The sequence below is a fragment of the Mastomys coucha genome, unplaced genomic scaffold (assembly GCF_008632895.1).
Source record: "Mastomys coucha isolate ucsf_1 unplaced genomic scaffold, UCSF_Mcou_1 pScaffold14, whole genome shotgun sequence".
Lineage (NCBI taxonomy): Eukaryota > Metazoa > Chordata > Mammalia > Rodentia > Muridae > Mastomys > Mastomys coucha.
The window spans coordinates 91,355,393-91,371,423 of NW_022196896.1; the positions used below are offsets into that span (position 1 = coordinate 91,355,393).

Consider the following 16,031-nt stretch of genomic DNA (forward strand, 5'->3'; position numbering starts at 1 on the left):
TATTTTCTGTTGAGCTAGTGGGAGCCGGCACCTGGGATGGAGTGAGGGTCTAGACACGAAAGAGGAGCCCATGTGGAAATGTGATCTCAGAGGAAGCCTCACTTAGGTGAGTAGTGGCGTCGGGTGTCATGGTGTAACAAATAGTTTTTTTTCTTTATCCAAATAATCATTTATGAAACATGGCACAACGCTCACAGGGCATAATTTGATATAAGATCCACAATAGGTGAGTCTGAGGCAGTTTAAGCATCAACGATGCATAATAATTGTGTTTTATTATAGTTCAGAGAATAAAGCAAGAATTGGTGAGTCTGTATTTGTGTAAATTAATCAAATAGATGAGTTGAGGGAAGTGTTCAGTACAGTAGACTATAAGCACATAAATATTTTCCTATGCCATTCAGAGTGTGTGATGGACATAAATTCATGAATGGAAGCTAAAACAATAGGTGAAGAACACTGGGCAGGCATCACCGAGTCTCTCTCCTTATCACCTAATTTTACAAAGGGCAAAATGATAATTTAATGGTGGAGAAACATGGCAGTTGCTACATTACCCAGGTGAGTAACACCCCCTACCCTTTACACGCTGAAATACCTGAGAGGGATACTAGATTTTTTTTTCTGTAGTTGTTGTTGTTGGGTTTTTATTTTGTTTTGTTTTGCCAAAAAAAAAAAAAAATTCTTAATTTGAATCAGATGGCAAGGAACCATCAGCCAAAACCTAACTAGGGACTGTCTATAAAATACCTAGTGTTATGGGTCAGAAAGGGGTATGCCAAATATTGTTTCTTTGCTGTTGAGGGATCATAGAGTATACCAGAATGAGGTCCCTCTGGTCTTCTCTTGCTCCTCCCCCTTCCAGAGCAAAGAGAAAAACTCTGCAAATTCCTTTATTGATCTGACCTTATCCTCTAAGAAAGAAACACAATAAATTACCTATAATATCCCCTGTCCCCCAAAATTGAATGAGAGAAAAACCAAACTCATAGAATAAAGGTTGCGGTCTGCCTCACACTATCCTCCTCTACTTTGACTTCCTAGAGAATCACTGTGGTGGTTTGAATATGCTTGGCTCAGGGAGTGATATTATTAGGAGGTGTGGCCTTGTTGGAGTTGATGTGGCCTAGTTGGAGAAATGTGCCACTGTTGGGGTGGGCAATGAGATCCCTAACGATGTGAGAGCCAGTCTTCTCCTACTAATCTTCAGATAAAGATGTAGAACTCTCAGCTCGGCAGCTTTGGCCATGTGGCTCTGACTTTAGAGTCAAGAATAGAAAGGACTACTGTGACAATTGATACTAGTTAGCTGGAACTAAGAAATTAGCAGTGATTAAGAAGAGACTAGCATCACTGGGTGAAATCTGGAAAGTGTTTTCTGAGAGCACAAAGACACTGTGCTCCAGAGATAGCCAAGGTTGTACCTCATGCTGCAGCTGGACTTGAGAATGTGTAAGGATCACCCAGGTTGTACTGGTTTTGAAGGTATGAAGAAGTCATGGAAAACAGCTGAGGCTTGGCACTGTGACAGGCATGGAAGGCCATTGCCTCAGTTGTTGGGACTGAAGGGATCATGCCAAAAAGTTGAGGTTTGGCACCATAAAAAGAGCCTATGAGAGGCTATTGGTGAAGCCTAGTTGCAGCAAAAGACCTCAGCATATTGGAGATGCCAGTACCATGGGATGATCACCGAGAACAGCAGCTGCAGTGGACTGGAGTCATCCAGAGCCTAGAGTGCTACAGAGGGCAGAGCTAGAGAAGTGACCCAAGCCCAGAAGATCATGTGTGGATCCCAGACACTGGGAGAAGAGGCTATGAAGTTGAAGTTGACTTGGAGACCCCTAGATGTTAAAGATGCCAGAGCCACGGGATACCTGCCAAGGAAAGTTGCTAACATGGAATGGAATCAGCCCAGGAGAAAGAAGTTTGTTGCAGTCAACGAATAATGAAGAAGGAGTTGGAGATCTGAAGACCGAATTGACATTAGACATGGCGATGTGGAGTCTGGAGTTTGCCCAGCTGGTTTCCTGTCTTGCTTTGGGGATTACAGTTAAATGATTGGATAAATCTCAAAAGAGACTTCGAATTTTGGACTTTTAACATTAGTTAGTCTTCTATAGACTATGGGAACTTTGGAAGTTGGACTAAATGTGTTTTTTATCATGCTATGGCTAGGTATGGTCCCCATAGACTCATGTGTTTTAACAAGCCTATGGGGGGAGCAGGGAATAGAATGTGTTGGTTTGAATATGCTTGGCCCAGTGAGTGGCATTGTTTGGAGGTGTGGCCTTGTTGTATTACCTTTGGCCCTGTTGGAGGAAGTGTGTCACTGTGGAGGTGGGCAATGAGACCCTCCTCCTAACCATGTGGGAGCCAATCTTTTCCTAGGGGTCTTCAGGTGAAGATGTAGAACTCTCAACTCCTCCTGCACCATGCTTGCCTGGATGCTGCCATGCTCCTGCCTTGATGGTAATGGACTAAACCTCTGAACCTGTAAGCCAGCCCCAATTAAATGTTGCCCTTATAAGAGTTGCCTTGGCCATGGTGTCTGTTTACAGCAGTAAAACCCTAACTAAGACAATCACCCACCATTTATCATCTCTCGGGTTCTGTAGACCTTGTTCAGGGTCAGCCTTCGTTTGTAAACCCATGGAGTTCTCCTAAATTGTCCACTATTCCTGACACTCTCTTCCTATGCTTTAGGAAAAGGACAATTGAGTTTCTGAATCACATTGGGCTGTGATTTTTTCATTTTACACATTAATAAATTTCCATGCTTTTTGTCTATTAAATCACTCATTGTCAGTCTATCCCTGTGACTCTTCAGAGGGTATGGGAGAACTGTTTCTTTGGCCCACACTGGGGATTTGGGAATGTGAGTGTTAGCTGCTTCTATCCTTGCAATCTAGGGGTCTGAAAAGTCCAGAGATTTAAGATATATATCAAAAAGTTCTTGTTAGACTCTTATTTGAACAGTTTTCCTTTGTTTTTTGTCCATCATACTGCACTGATAGTCAAGAGATGTTTTCTATGTAAGAATTTTTATAGCTTTAAAACCTAGCACATAGTAGACAGAGGCAGGTGGATCTCTGGTTTGAGGCTAGCCTGGTCTACATAGTAAGTTCCAGGATAGCCACAGCTACACAGAGAAAACCCTTGTCTCAAAGACAAAACAAAACAAAACAAAAAACCCCACAAAAAACCCCACAAAAAAATAATTTTGCAATAAAACATCATTGCTTGGCTGTAGAAGCTCCCAAAGTTTTCTCTTTTTTGAATCCCCGATTTACAGCTGTGCAGATTAGCAGTTTAAAAATTCCATGTCCCCCGATGTAAAATAAGGGACCATGAGTAAGACTGCTTATATTAATCAGTAAACATTAAAACTCTTTTGTCAGTGTTGTCACACGTGCTCCAAGCTTTCATTTCTGTTTTGTTGTTGTTGTTGTTACGTTGGGTTTTGAGCTCATCTTCAGATTAGTGGGAAGAGGAGGAACCTTCATTTAGGGAAGGAAAATCTAATATTAAACAGAATGTATATATTAAGAGTACAGAGAGCTATGATTCTAGTGGTTAAGATTAAAACTTGGATACTTTCCATTTACAGTTCTCCTAGGAAAGAGAATCTGTGAAGTGTAAGGATTCCCAAGTTTGGAATTCTCCTATGCCCCTGAATCCTGCTGCTGCCAACATTTGCTGAGGAGTCATTTTCCAGGTCAGTAGCCCTGACCCTCCTGTGGTTACAAAATCAACCATTAGCCGGTGGACACATTAGTCAGCAGCTGCCATCTGATAGTTGTTTTAGGCATTAACTGGCTCTTGGCCAGATGCTGGGCCTGGGCAATATAGTGGCACTCATTTGAGCGACTCCCAGAATCTTTGAGAGCAGGGAGGCGGGGATAAGAGATCGCCCAGTCCAAAGCCATTATCCTGTTCTACACTGTTTCTTCCTCCTAAACTTCCAAACCTGAAACCAATAGGTCGAGTGGGACAAGGCCTTGCTGAGTCAGGACTCCTGAAGTCCCTTCCCCAGTGGCCACTGACATATTCTGTAGTCTCAAGCAAAGCTCCTTCCACTGCCTTCATGTCTTTCCTTACAACACATTGGTAATGATAACTATCACTTACCGTGAAGGGTCTATGAAACAAAAGATAGTGGAAACAGGATCTGTCCTTTTGTTTCTTTGTTCGGAAACAGGTTCTCATGTAGTACCTAGCCTTGACCTTGCTTCGTAGCAGAGGGTAACCTTAAACTTCTGATGCTCTGCCTTCGGCTCCAGGCCTATACCACTATTATCTTCAGCTCCAGGCCTATACCACTATGTCTGATTTTATGCAGTGCTGGGCACCAAATGGAGGACGGCTTAGTGGCTAGTAGGTAAATACTCTACTACCCAAGTCCTACCCTAAACACAAAGCTTCATTAATGATGACCTTGTCAATAAAGGGTGAAATGGGTGTGGTAATAATTATTGAAGTATTAACAGTCAAAAGTCCAAACAGAAGTTAGTAAGTTTAGATAAGACAAGGTGAATACAAACATATTGACAACTGTATGTTGAGTCAGTCTTGTTATGTTGTCCAGGATGACCTTAAACTTTGGGTCTCAAGCCATCCTCTTATCTTCAGATTTCCAAGTAGCTGAGACCCTGGACACTCACTATCACCCAAGATGACACTTATTTCATGAACGTAAAATTTAAGTCTAGAACTTTTTTTTTTTCAAGACACGGTTTCTCTGTGTAGCTCTGGCTGTCCTGGATCTCACTAGTCTGAGACCAGCCTGGCTTTGATCTTAAGAGATCTTAATTCTAAAACATTCGAGAGCAGATATGATGATCCATGCCTGTAACCTCAGCTATTTGAGAGACTGAGCCAGGATAATGTGTTTGAGGCCAGCTTCAAGTGCAAGTTATAAGTTTTATGATCTTTGGTAAAAATGCCTTACATTTTTATGTAGAAGATTAAAATATGTATTGATTTTGTCTCCATGTTTTCTTAATAGGCTTTTGTTTTGTTTTGTGTTTTTCATTTTTTTTTTTTTTCCAAGACAGGGTTTTTCTGTGTAGCTCTGGCTGTCCTGGAACACACTTTTCAGACTAGGCTGGCCTTGAACTCATAGATCAGCCTGCCTCTGCCTTCCAAGTGGGCCTGGCTCTCCTGATAGTTTTAGTTAGAAACAATGTGCTTTTTTTTTTTTCTATTGCCTAGGGTCATCTGGGAAAACTGATGAATATTAGAACCTTCTTCCCTTCAGAAGAGTTCAGATGGTTGTTTATAACTTGGCTGTCCGGGATGACAGCCCATGCCACATGGGCCTCCTCTACTGTGTGAGGTTTTTCTTGGCAAGAGTGTTGGTCAATGACTGCAGGTTTAGATTGGGATTCACCATGCGGGTAGCACCGAGGAACTAGGTCAGATGTGCATACTGCATCACAGCTTGCTTGGATTCCGAAAGGCCTCATGTATAGGCAGTGTCTATAGTCTGAGCTCAAGCTTGCTAGGAGGGCAGACTAGAAAATGAGAGACAGGGCTGGAGAGATAGCTCAGCACTGACTGCTCCTCCAAAGGTGCTGAGTTCAAATCCCAGCAACCACGTGGTGGCTCCCAACCATCCATAATGAGATCTGATGCCCTCTTCTGGTGCATCTGAAGACAGCTACAGTGTACTTAGATACAATAATAAATAAAGCTTTGTGCCAGAGAGAGCGGGGTCCATAAAATAAATAAATAAATCTTTAAAAGAAAAATAAAAAGAAAATGAGAGACAGCCTCTCCACTCATTGGCTTTTTTGTTCTACATTTTTTAACCCCCTTTTTTGAGGGGTGGGATCATGCATGTGTTAAGAGTCAGAGGACAACTGTCACCATTTCTCCTTCCAACATGCAGGTACCAGAAGGCAGTCTGAAGTTGTCAAGCTTGGTGGCAGGTGCTTTTATTGGCTGAACCATCTCACTGGCCCTAATGGACTTTTGAGGTAGGAGAGTCCAGATTCGTAGAGCCTCCTCCACCGAAGATACTGGGATGAGGAGAGCCTTCTCTTAGTGTTGAGAAGGAGGCCAGGGAGACTTCCTACTGCTCCGTCACCACCCACGTCACGAGCTTATAGAGAAGCCTACTCACTCAGTTTTTGTTTATGTGTACATGTATGGGCATATACATGTGTGCATGGGTAAGCCAGGGGTCAGCCTTGGATTACTGCTATTCCTTAGGCACCAACCACTTTTATTTTTTCTTTCTTTCTTTTTTTTTCTTAGGTGTATTTGGGGATTGACTTCAGGTCTTCTTGCAAACCCTTTACTAACTGAACCGTGTCTCCAGCCCCATCCACCCCTTCTGGGATCTCAGAATTCTATCCCATTTTCTTGAGTGCACCCGCCAGTTGGACCTTCAATTTTTGTTTTTCAATGAATGTGTTACAGTTGTCTCCCAAGTAGTCCTCCTCCCTCAGCAGTGTCTGCTATCCTACCTCCCTTCACCGAACATCCTTTACAAGAGTGCTGGGTTTAAGACTAGAAACATGATCATGCCTTTCCCTTCTTAGAATTCTTCACTGTCTCCCTATTAACTTACAGGGCAATGCCTACATTCTTTAGTTTATGCAGCATCTGCTGATAGTTTACCAGTTCCTTAGGTCTGTCCTCATTCCCTACACTGGAGGCAGGATCTTGCAGTACTGTTCTGTGCCTCCAGAGCAGATTCCCCTCTCACTGTCTGTTAATTTATGTATCCTACTCCCCAGAAAACTTTTTTTGTTTGTTTTGATGTTTTGGAGATAGGAGTTTTCAGTTATAGCCTTGGGCATCCTAGAACTCCCTCTGTAGACCATGCTGGCTTGGAACTCGGAGATCTGCTTGCCTCTGCCTCCTACGTGCTGGGATTACAGGTACACACCACCACAAGCTGTCACACAGTAGACTTCTTAAAAGAAGAAATATTTTCAGGTCAAATTCCTGTGGCGAGGACATAATCTAGTGTTTGTGACTGTGTTACTTTTCAACTTGACAGAGCCTAGAATCACCTGGGATATGGTCTCTAGGCATACAGGCAAGGGATTCTCTAATTTCTGTTAAGCACTATGGGAAGCGCCATCTTGGTTTCTAGGCTAGGGGTCCTGGAGTGTGTACCGTGGAGCACAGCACTGTGTGCTGAGCACAGGCATGCATTCACTGCTCTCTGCTAGGACCAGCTGCTCCAAGCTCGTGCTACCCTGACTTCCCAGCCACACTTGGACTGTACCTTGAACTGTGAGCCAAAATGAACCCCTTTCTCCTCTAAAATGCTTTTATCAAGGTATTATTACAGTAATAGGAAAAGAAATGAAAAGCAACACTTCAAAGAAGAGTCATTAGTACTTCATTTTAATTAAAATTAACAGTTTAGAAGGACTAGACTGGAATAGTGTTTGAGACCAGCTTTTGGAGAAAATCACATTTATATAAAAGAAAGACAGCAGGCCAGCAGAAATCCAAATGGTACAGCTCCCATTATTGCACATGGGTGAAACTGCTTGGGGTAGGATAACACTTGGGCTGGCTCACAGCAGAAGAGAAATCAAAGGGCAGAAACCTCCAGTCTGTATTTATTTTAGACCTGGAATTCTCCAGTGGTCTGAAAATATAACTAGTATATTGGACACATAAGTGCTCTTTATAAACATGGCTGCCGTGCATTCTAGCTACACACATCCTATCTGTTTCAGTCTTGTGTGAGCTCACTGTCTAGCTCTCTCACACACAGTACAACATTTGTACACAAAAGCCCCTAGTGTTCACACTCATGGACAACAGGGGAAGTAAGTTTCTCTTTCACGCTTATGGGGAACCATAATGTAGCTATTGTTCACCATTGGAGCTCTTCTGATTTTGGTCATTTACATTAGAGCATGAGAAAAAGTGACAGTTAGTTGTGAACAGGTACTAACATAATTCCTAGACTGCTACTACACAATAAAATACAATTAAAAAAAACTTCCCCACCACATTCATTAAGGTGGTAATAAATGTATGAAAAAGGAAAATGGCTGTAAACATATAGAAAAGTTCAACTTTGTCTTCTAAACAAATTACAAAATGATTTTTGTTTTTAACCTTGAGTGTTACTAAAAAAAATATGTAAACCTGTGGACCTAGTTACCACAAAGACTCATCCTAAGCCCAGGTTTGACCTTAAAGTTTGGCCTGAGCTAGTTTGGCCTTCAAGTTTTCTCCAAGTTTGTCCATAAACTCAAATGTATTCAAGTAGTCAGAACGTTGTACACTGGTGGGAGAAAAAAAAAAAGAAATTTAGTTTTTTCTCTGACATGGCAAGAAGTAATTAAAAACAAATCATAGCAATGCTACTACACTTCTAGAAGAGAACTCATTAATGTTAAAAAGCTACAAATCTGTGAGCTATGACTGAGGTTCCTGGGGTTGACTGTGTTCAGGGTAGCCTGCAGTGGGGCCTCATGTGCATACATTCTCAGGAGACTACTTGTTGTATGACTTTGAACTACCAGGAGCTTTAGGTCAGGCTAATGCCAATGTGACGGAAACCATTCCAGTTAAAGTTTGTTAATAAATGCCTGAAGAATATGTTTCAAAACCACTATACTGGTAAGAATGCTGCAAATGTATCTTTGCTGGAGATTTAAGAAACATGTAGTAAATGAGTCCACCTCTTTCCTGGGCTATACCAACTGTAACAGATTTTTGAGGGTGTACTGGTAGGGAAATGGTATTAATTTACATTTAAGTAGGATTTTATTTTCTGTTTTGTTTAACTTTTTTTAAACTTTTGTACATTTTAATTGAAATATAATTATATTACTTTCTTCCTCCATCCCTTCCCTCCCTTCAGTCACTCTCAAGTCCCAGCTCTTTCCATGCCCCTCCACTCTCTAATTGATAGTCTTCTTCCCCAATTATTATTGTTACATATACATATGCACAAATATGAAGACACAACCTGATGAGTCCACTTCTGTTGTTGTGTGTTTATGGTTTCAGAGCTGACTTTATAATTTCTCCTTGAGAGAGGATTCTGGGTAACAGGTGATCTAGCTAGGACACCAGGTCCCAGGTCCTCAAAAAAAAAAAAATCTTGGCACCACAGGGACACTGGTAGGTACTTCAGGAAGGGACTACACCATCTGGATCGCTTCTATTTATACTCAGGCTATTTACTCACTGGGAAGTCAAAGAAAACAAAAGGGTAGAATAATCTAGTCTCCAAGTGTCCTTCAGTGTCAGTTTTCTCTACAGATTTATTTTTATTAAGTTGTGTGTGTGTCTCTGTGTGTGTCTGTTTGCACACCAGTGTAGCTACCTATGTCAGAACCCTGGAGTTGAACCTGGGTGCTGGGAACCCAACTCGAATTCCCTGCAAGAGCAGTGAGTGTTCTCAAGCCCTGAGCTATCACTCCGCCTCCTCATTGTTTTTTTTTTTTTTAATTAAATAAACTCTTTCATTTTAATATTGCCCACTAGGTCAGAAAGCAGCAAATTTAGAGCACAGCTCATAAACCAAATCTAGTTGTAGCCCAGTTCTGTACACAGGAGTTTGATTAGCTTGCCACTGTGCCTATTATGCATTTCTTTATGATCTATGGCCACTTTCCTGCTCCAGTGACAAATGTGAAAGTGTGTGGTTGTACAAAGATGATTTCATAGAGCTGAGTAGGTTGTCTACCTGCTACCACACAATACACACATAGTGTATGCTGCTGACCCCAGAAAAGACAAACAACTCACATAACTTCCATGAGGAGTGATTTGACCACAGAGTGCCGGGCATCTCACACTTACTTGGGTAAGCCTTTAATGCACGCAGCCAAGTCCTTAGTCATGAAGCCAGCCTCAATGGTCTCAACGCAGACTTCTTCCAAGGCCTTGGCAAAGAAGCTGAGCTCATTATTGTTATCAAGCTTTGCCCTGTGGGCTAACCCTCGGGACCAGGCAAAAATGGAAGCTAAGAAAAGAAAACGAAAAGTCACTTTTTCAAATCGTTCCAGGTATGGGGACTCCTAGGGTTTCACTCTTTGCAGAGATGGGGCAGCTTTTCGTTTAGGTGATAGTCATCACTAGGTGCTATGAATTACGGATGAGTTTAAGGATGGTTGGAAATATTTTATCTGAGGCTCTGTTAAGAGAGATTTAACTATTTGGCCTTAAGCGACACCTCATTGTTCCTAGGGTAAAGGAAAATGCTTCTGAAAACGCTCCTCTCTGTAGCATTTATTCTTCAGCAAAATACAGTATCGATCTTCTGCATTTTAAAGGACATTAAAATAGCTCCTAATTATAGTATACACCCATAAACCCAGCACTTGGGAAGTGGAGACAGGAAGATTACTACAATTTTAAGGCTAGCCTGTGCTGCACATAAAAGTTCTAGGTTAACCTAGGGCACAAAGACATTGTTTCATCACCCACCCTCCAAATAAAACAAAGTAATGATTTTGGTGATGATTTTGTAGGAGTCTGTGAGTAGCAAAGGTACATTTCTCAGTTCCTCTGAGATTGCCTTTAAAGAGTTCTCTGGCTGGAAAACAGTAAAGTAGATACTATCTTACCAATGGGGTTGGTGGAGGTCTCCTGTCCTTTCTGGTACATGCGGTAGTGACGTGTGACGGTACCATGGGCAGCCTCTGCTTCTACCGTCTTACCATCTGGACAAATCAGCACACTGGTCATCATGCCAAGGGAGCCATAACCTGTAAGTGTAGAGCATGAAGCGTTGGGTCTGACTGAATGAACAGCACTGCTCTAGAGATGAGAGTAAGTGGCTCGATGTTGACAGGTTATGATAAACAAAGTAAACACAAGCGCACACAAGCATCAATCATGCTCTTCAGAAAGCAGGACCCCAGCTTCAAGTTTGAATCAAACCATCTGGAAAGGCTATTATTCTCTCTGGAGCACCTGCTTTATATTGGGGGGTGGCCTATACTCCATTCTACTTCTGAGGCTTCATAGTTCCCATGACTCAGTTTTCCTGCCTATAAAGTTAGATAATAAGAGCACTTACTTCGCTGAGTTGCTGTGGGACTAGAAGAATACACACATAATCATGCACATGTGATTGCGAACTTATATCCCTTAGAACAGATTTTTGTTTTGTGTGGAATGCCCCTTTGTTCTGGAGCGTGGAAGTGAGTCATCTGCTGCCCTCCAGTGGCTCACTCACCCTTGCTGAGATGGGGTTGAAAAGGCGGATTAAAAGCAGGATGGAGTGGGTGGATGCAGGAACAGCCCACTGGCTTTCCCTTGCTCTCACCGCTCCTGACAAACACCTCTGCCTGCAGCTCCCTATCCAGCCAACCTGACTGACACTTTCAAGTCCATGCAGCTGTTTTCATGCATTCTTTACTCGACTGCAAAGCACTTCCATTTTCTTTACTCTCCCCTGACCACCTAACGAAGCTGATGATAAATTAAAATAAAGAGGTTATAAGCAGGCTACTTTTTTTTTTTGTCTGACACCAAGAAGATTCTTTTATTTTACTTTTTGATCACATTACGTATGTGTGGAGATCGGAGGACAAGTTTTGAGAGTCACTTCTATCCTTCCACTGCGTGGATGTAGGAAACTGAACTCCAATCACCATGCTTGGTGGTAAATGCCTTTGCCTGCTGAACCATTTTACCAGCCTATATTGTTTTGGTCATCTTTGACTTCAGTGAAATCAATCTTTTCCCTCCTTATTTTATGCATTTGTAAGTGATTAGGACAGGATCCCCAACAGCTCTTTATCCGGCAACAGGTCCTAAGTATGCGCCAGAGGAACTGAGATCCGTCCTCCTACCGCCTAACTGTACCAGTCTAAATCTACTCATGCTGATCCAACAGCAATTCCTTATGCTGAAACTGGTAAACAGAGGGAAAGCATTGTAGAAAGTAAAGATGCCTCTGTGTGGGAGCAGTGGCTCTCTCCAGTACCTGTGCAGCCCCAAGGCTTCAGTGGTGCAGTGACTGGTGAGGGGCTTCGTACCTCACTGTGGATCCGACCTATGCTCCACCCCACTCTGTGGCTTTGTGGCTCCTACCCACCATATCTACCACAACACTAGCAGGTGCCATCGTCAAGCTCAGAACATAAATGAAAGGCTGTGTGTGAGTACACAGCAGTTGTACCTCTCCAGGAGAGGGAAGGCCCCTCTGCTGCCTTGTAACCTGATTGGCTCTCTGAGCTCAAGTGATTTATAGGCTTTAGGCAAGCACATGGTGTTGGCTAACAGTGCTTATTGCACTTTGACTGGACATTAAAACAATGGGTGTGGGGATTTAGCTCACGATACAGCACATGCCTAGTCATATAAGGCCTTAGAATGGCTTTGTGTACCTTTCCCAGAACTCTGATGACACCTGCCATTTTTGTTTGTTTGTTTGTTTTCCATTTTTTATCTACCAGGATTTCATTACAAAGGACTGTTCCACTCTAATACATAAACACATTAGGTTTTAGAGAGACAGAGAGTTGTGTAACCAATTTATATGACACTAATGTTACCTTCTGTCGGTCTGGTCTACTGATTTTCAAACTGATTAGAGATACTCAGCTTTCACAAGACCAAAAGCAGTACCTCCCGTGGGAAAGTAAACATAATTGGAACTAACTCAAACACTCCTCCAGGGAGATTCGTGTTCTTGGACTTTCCTGTGCAAACCAGAAACCAAAGGGCAATCTGGTGTGGAAGTCAGGGAATTTTACATGGCAAAACCACCCTGGGCTGTAAGCAGCACTGGGCTTTACACATTTCCTTTGTATTGGAAGCTAAGCGCCAAGCATTTGTTTCACAGAGCATTAGAGCAGCCTTCAAGGTTGGCAGGAGGAGCAAGCATACTTAGGACTCACAGCCAGATGAATGACCTCTTGGAGACCCCGGCCTTGGTGCTGGGGTCCCTCACTTTACAACTTCTTGGTATTCTCCCTACATTCTTTTGTTTGTTGGAGACAGAGCTTTTCTATATGTCCCTGGCTGTCCTCAAACTCATTATGTAGACCATGCTGGCCTTGGAAATCAAAGAAATCCACTTGCCTCTGTCTCCTGGTTAAGGTGTGTACCCCCACATCCGGCCTCATGAGCTAGGAGGATAGGGAAATTGAGTGTTCAGCTATGGCATTAGCTACCCATTGGGACCTTCAACTGGGGTAAAGGTCTGAGATGTGTTAGCATTGTTAAGGCTGGAGCCAAGAACGGCAAATCACTTAAGACCTTTCTGTGTGACTTTGAGTAAAGCTACTTTCCCAGGAGGAACGTGATTCCACTTATCTAGGCACCTGAGGGTGCCTCCAGGCTTCCTGCACTGTTAATGGTTCATCATTTGACAAGGATTAAGAAAGTCCCTTGGATGGCTGGGCTGGAGAGATGGCTCACCACTAAGAGCTCTGCTCTTCCCAAGGACTCCAGTTCAATTCCCAGCACCTAGATGGCAGCTCACAACTGTTAAAACAGCTCCAACTGTAGGGGACCTTTCACAGACATACACGCAGGCAAAGCACTAATGCATATAAAGAAGTCTTAAAAACAGAAGAAGAGACCAAAGCCCCTTCTCACACCAGAGACCTTTGTGGGCTAGCCTCACTGCAGCATGGGCCTCCTCTGCATGGTCCTCTGGCCACTTATTTAGATTTACCTTGGGCTACTGAGTCTGACTGCACATCACCATCATAGTTCTTACAGGCCCAGATGAAGCCTCCCTCTGATTTCATAGCCTGGGCCACCATATCATCTATGAGCCTGTGTTCATACCAGATCTTCTGAGCTTCAAACTGGGACTTGTATTGCCTAAACAAGCAAACAAACAAAAGAAAACAGGAATAAAAATGAATTAGTTTTATCAGTGATACCATTTGCAACTCTCCAAAAGGACAGGAAACATTCTTATTAGAAGATACAGCACACACTTGGGACAGACAAATGCTTAGATTCCTATCCTGGGCCTTCAAAGTGCCTGTCTCTCAGAACACTGTTCTCTCTTACAAAAGAAGGTCTAAGAATTATGTGAGAAAAACATTGAAGTGAGAACTGTTACAAATGAATAACATAACATCTTAAAGCAGACCTTTCAATTCAAGCAAAGGTCTTAGGAAAAATAAACTGGGCCTGCTTCAGAAACACACACTTTCAAAATATTGGTACTCTTCAACATAAACTGGCTACTTTATTCAAACACTGAACACCCTGTCCCTACCAAGAAAATAAACATGTGGCCCTTATTTAGGAACCACATTTACCTTCTAAGAGCACCTCAGAATAGTTTCCTTTCAGTCCTGCTAAATCTCAGATTTACCTTACCCAATGTAAGGGTTAATGATGTGGCTCACTCAGCTTGCCTTAGGGGCTACACCCTAAATGCCCTCAATTCTTACTTGGAAACAGAAAAAGAAATAAGGGCCATAGTTACTTGTCATAGATCTCCTGGAAGATGTCTTTGAAACGCCCATCATACTTCTTCAGAATAGTGTTCTTGGTGCTTAGATACAAAGGCCAGCCCTTCGACAGAGCCATTTGGAAGGAACTGTGTGCAAATTCTTCAATTGACTTATCCTGGTTGTACATGCCCATGGCAACACCACCACCTTCTGTGGAGAGGAAATCACCAAGGACACAGAGGAGAAAGGTAAGGATGGTATCTGTAGCAAGACTAAGACTGTAGACAATACCCAAGGACCAATTTCTCAGCGGCCACCGTGGGCTCAGGACTGTGAAACTCCAGAACTACCAACGTGGGCAGGCTACGGCACAGGCACAGAGGGGAAGCATTTGCTTTAGATAAGGGCATTTTAATGTATTTTAGAAGGGCAACAGCATTAAGAAAATCATATGGTCTTGGTCTTTAAGATCTCAAAGACTGCAGACACAGAGGTACACGTCTTTAATCCTAGCACACAGGAGGCAGAGGTAGGCAGACCTCTGTGAGTTTAAGGCAAGCTTGGTCTACAGAGTGAATTTTACAATAGCCAGGGCTACACAGTGAGAGCCTATCTCAAAAACAAAAACAACAGAAGATCCGGAAGATATCAAAACATGGAAAACTACCCCCTGGGAACTAGAAGTATAATCAAGGATGGAAAGGAAGTTGGAACTCTTCTTAACACACTTTAACATGTTCCAACATGGAATTTGTTTGTTTTATTTGTTTATTTTTGTTTTTTGTTTTGTTTTGTTTTTTGAGACAGGGTCTCTCTGTAGCATTGGCTGTCCTGGAACTTGCTCTGTAGACCAGGCTGGCCTCAAAGTCACAGAGATCCCCCTGTCTCTACCTTCAGAGTTCTGGGATTAAAGGCATGTGCCACTATTGCCTGACTGTACTTTATTTTTTAACTGTGTGCATATACAGCATGGGTGTGTGTGTTGTGTGTGTGTGTTGTGTGTGTATGTATGTGTGTGTGTAGTGGCTGTATGCCACCGCACTCATGTGGGCTAGAAGATAACCTCAGCCTTTATTTTCTGTTGCTGTAGGCAGGATCTCCTTTGTTGCTCACTACTGCATTCATCAGGTTAGCTAATTTGTGAGCTTCCAAAGTCTCTTGTCTCTGCTTCCCATCTCCCTGTAGGGGCACTGGGGTTACCAACATTTGCTTTTTGTGTGTAGGATCTGAGGATTTCAGCTCTTGCTTGCACACCAAGTACTCTGCCCAGTGAGTAATCTCTCTTGTTCCCAACATGCATCTTAAACTTAGGCATCCATACTAGAGAAAGATTTGCATTTTAACTACCGGGTAAAAATCTTCTAATTTCCGGAGGCATACTGAGCACACCTGTGTTAATTGGGGTAAATAATTACATTACATGTAATCACTGGTGTTTCACAACTCTTATTAACTGACCTTTGTTATTACTGAAAGTCAGAACCTGAATCCATGCCAAGGCCCCAGGCTAACTTGGCTGAGAATGTGAAAAACAATAAACCGGTAGAACTAGAATCTATGAATCTATGAAGACATAGAATCTATGAAAACAATATCACTTAGAGGAGGCAAGGAATGCAAACGCTAGGGAGGCTCTGGGTGAATGCTTAAAATTTTGGACATAGTTTAAGA

General features: G+C 42.6%; 1 protein-coding gene across 4 annotated transcripts in view; it reads right to left on the reverse strand.

The window, feature by feature from the left end:
- Positions 1 to 7,340: 7,340 nt before the first annotated feature.
- Idh1 (isocitrate dehydrogenase (NADP(+)) 1) overlaps positions 7,341 to 16,031 on the reverse strand; it is a 28,091-nt gene continuing 19,400 nt past the window's right edge. For 3 of the 4 annotated variants that reach the window (XM_031367766.1, XM_031367765.1, XM_031367769.1), the window contains 5 exons: positions 14,393 to 14,570; positions 13,622 to 13,773; positions 10,557 to 10,697; positions 9,790 to 9,952; positions 7,342 to 8,260 (listed from right to left, as the gene is read on the reverse strand). In XM_031367766.1, the coding sequence (XP_031223626.1) occupies positions 8,170 to 8,260; positions 9,790 to 9,952; positions 10,557 to 10,697; positions 13,622 to 13,773; positions 14,393 to 14,570 (725 nt within the window). In that variant the 3' untranslated portion in view covers positions 7,342 to 8,169. Of the gene's footprint in view, positions 8,261 to 9,789; positions 9,953 to 10,556; positions 10,698 to 13,621; positions 13,774 to 14,392; positions 14,571 to 16,031 lie in introns of all 4 variants that reach the window. The other variant, XM_031367768.1, reaches the window with a different exon arrangement.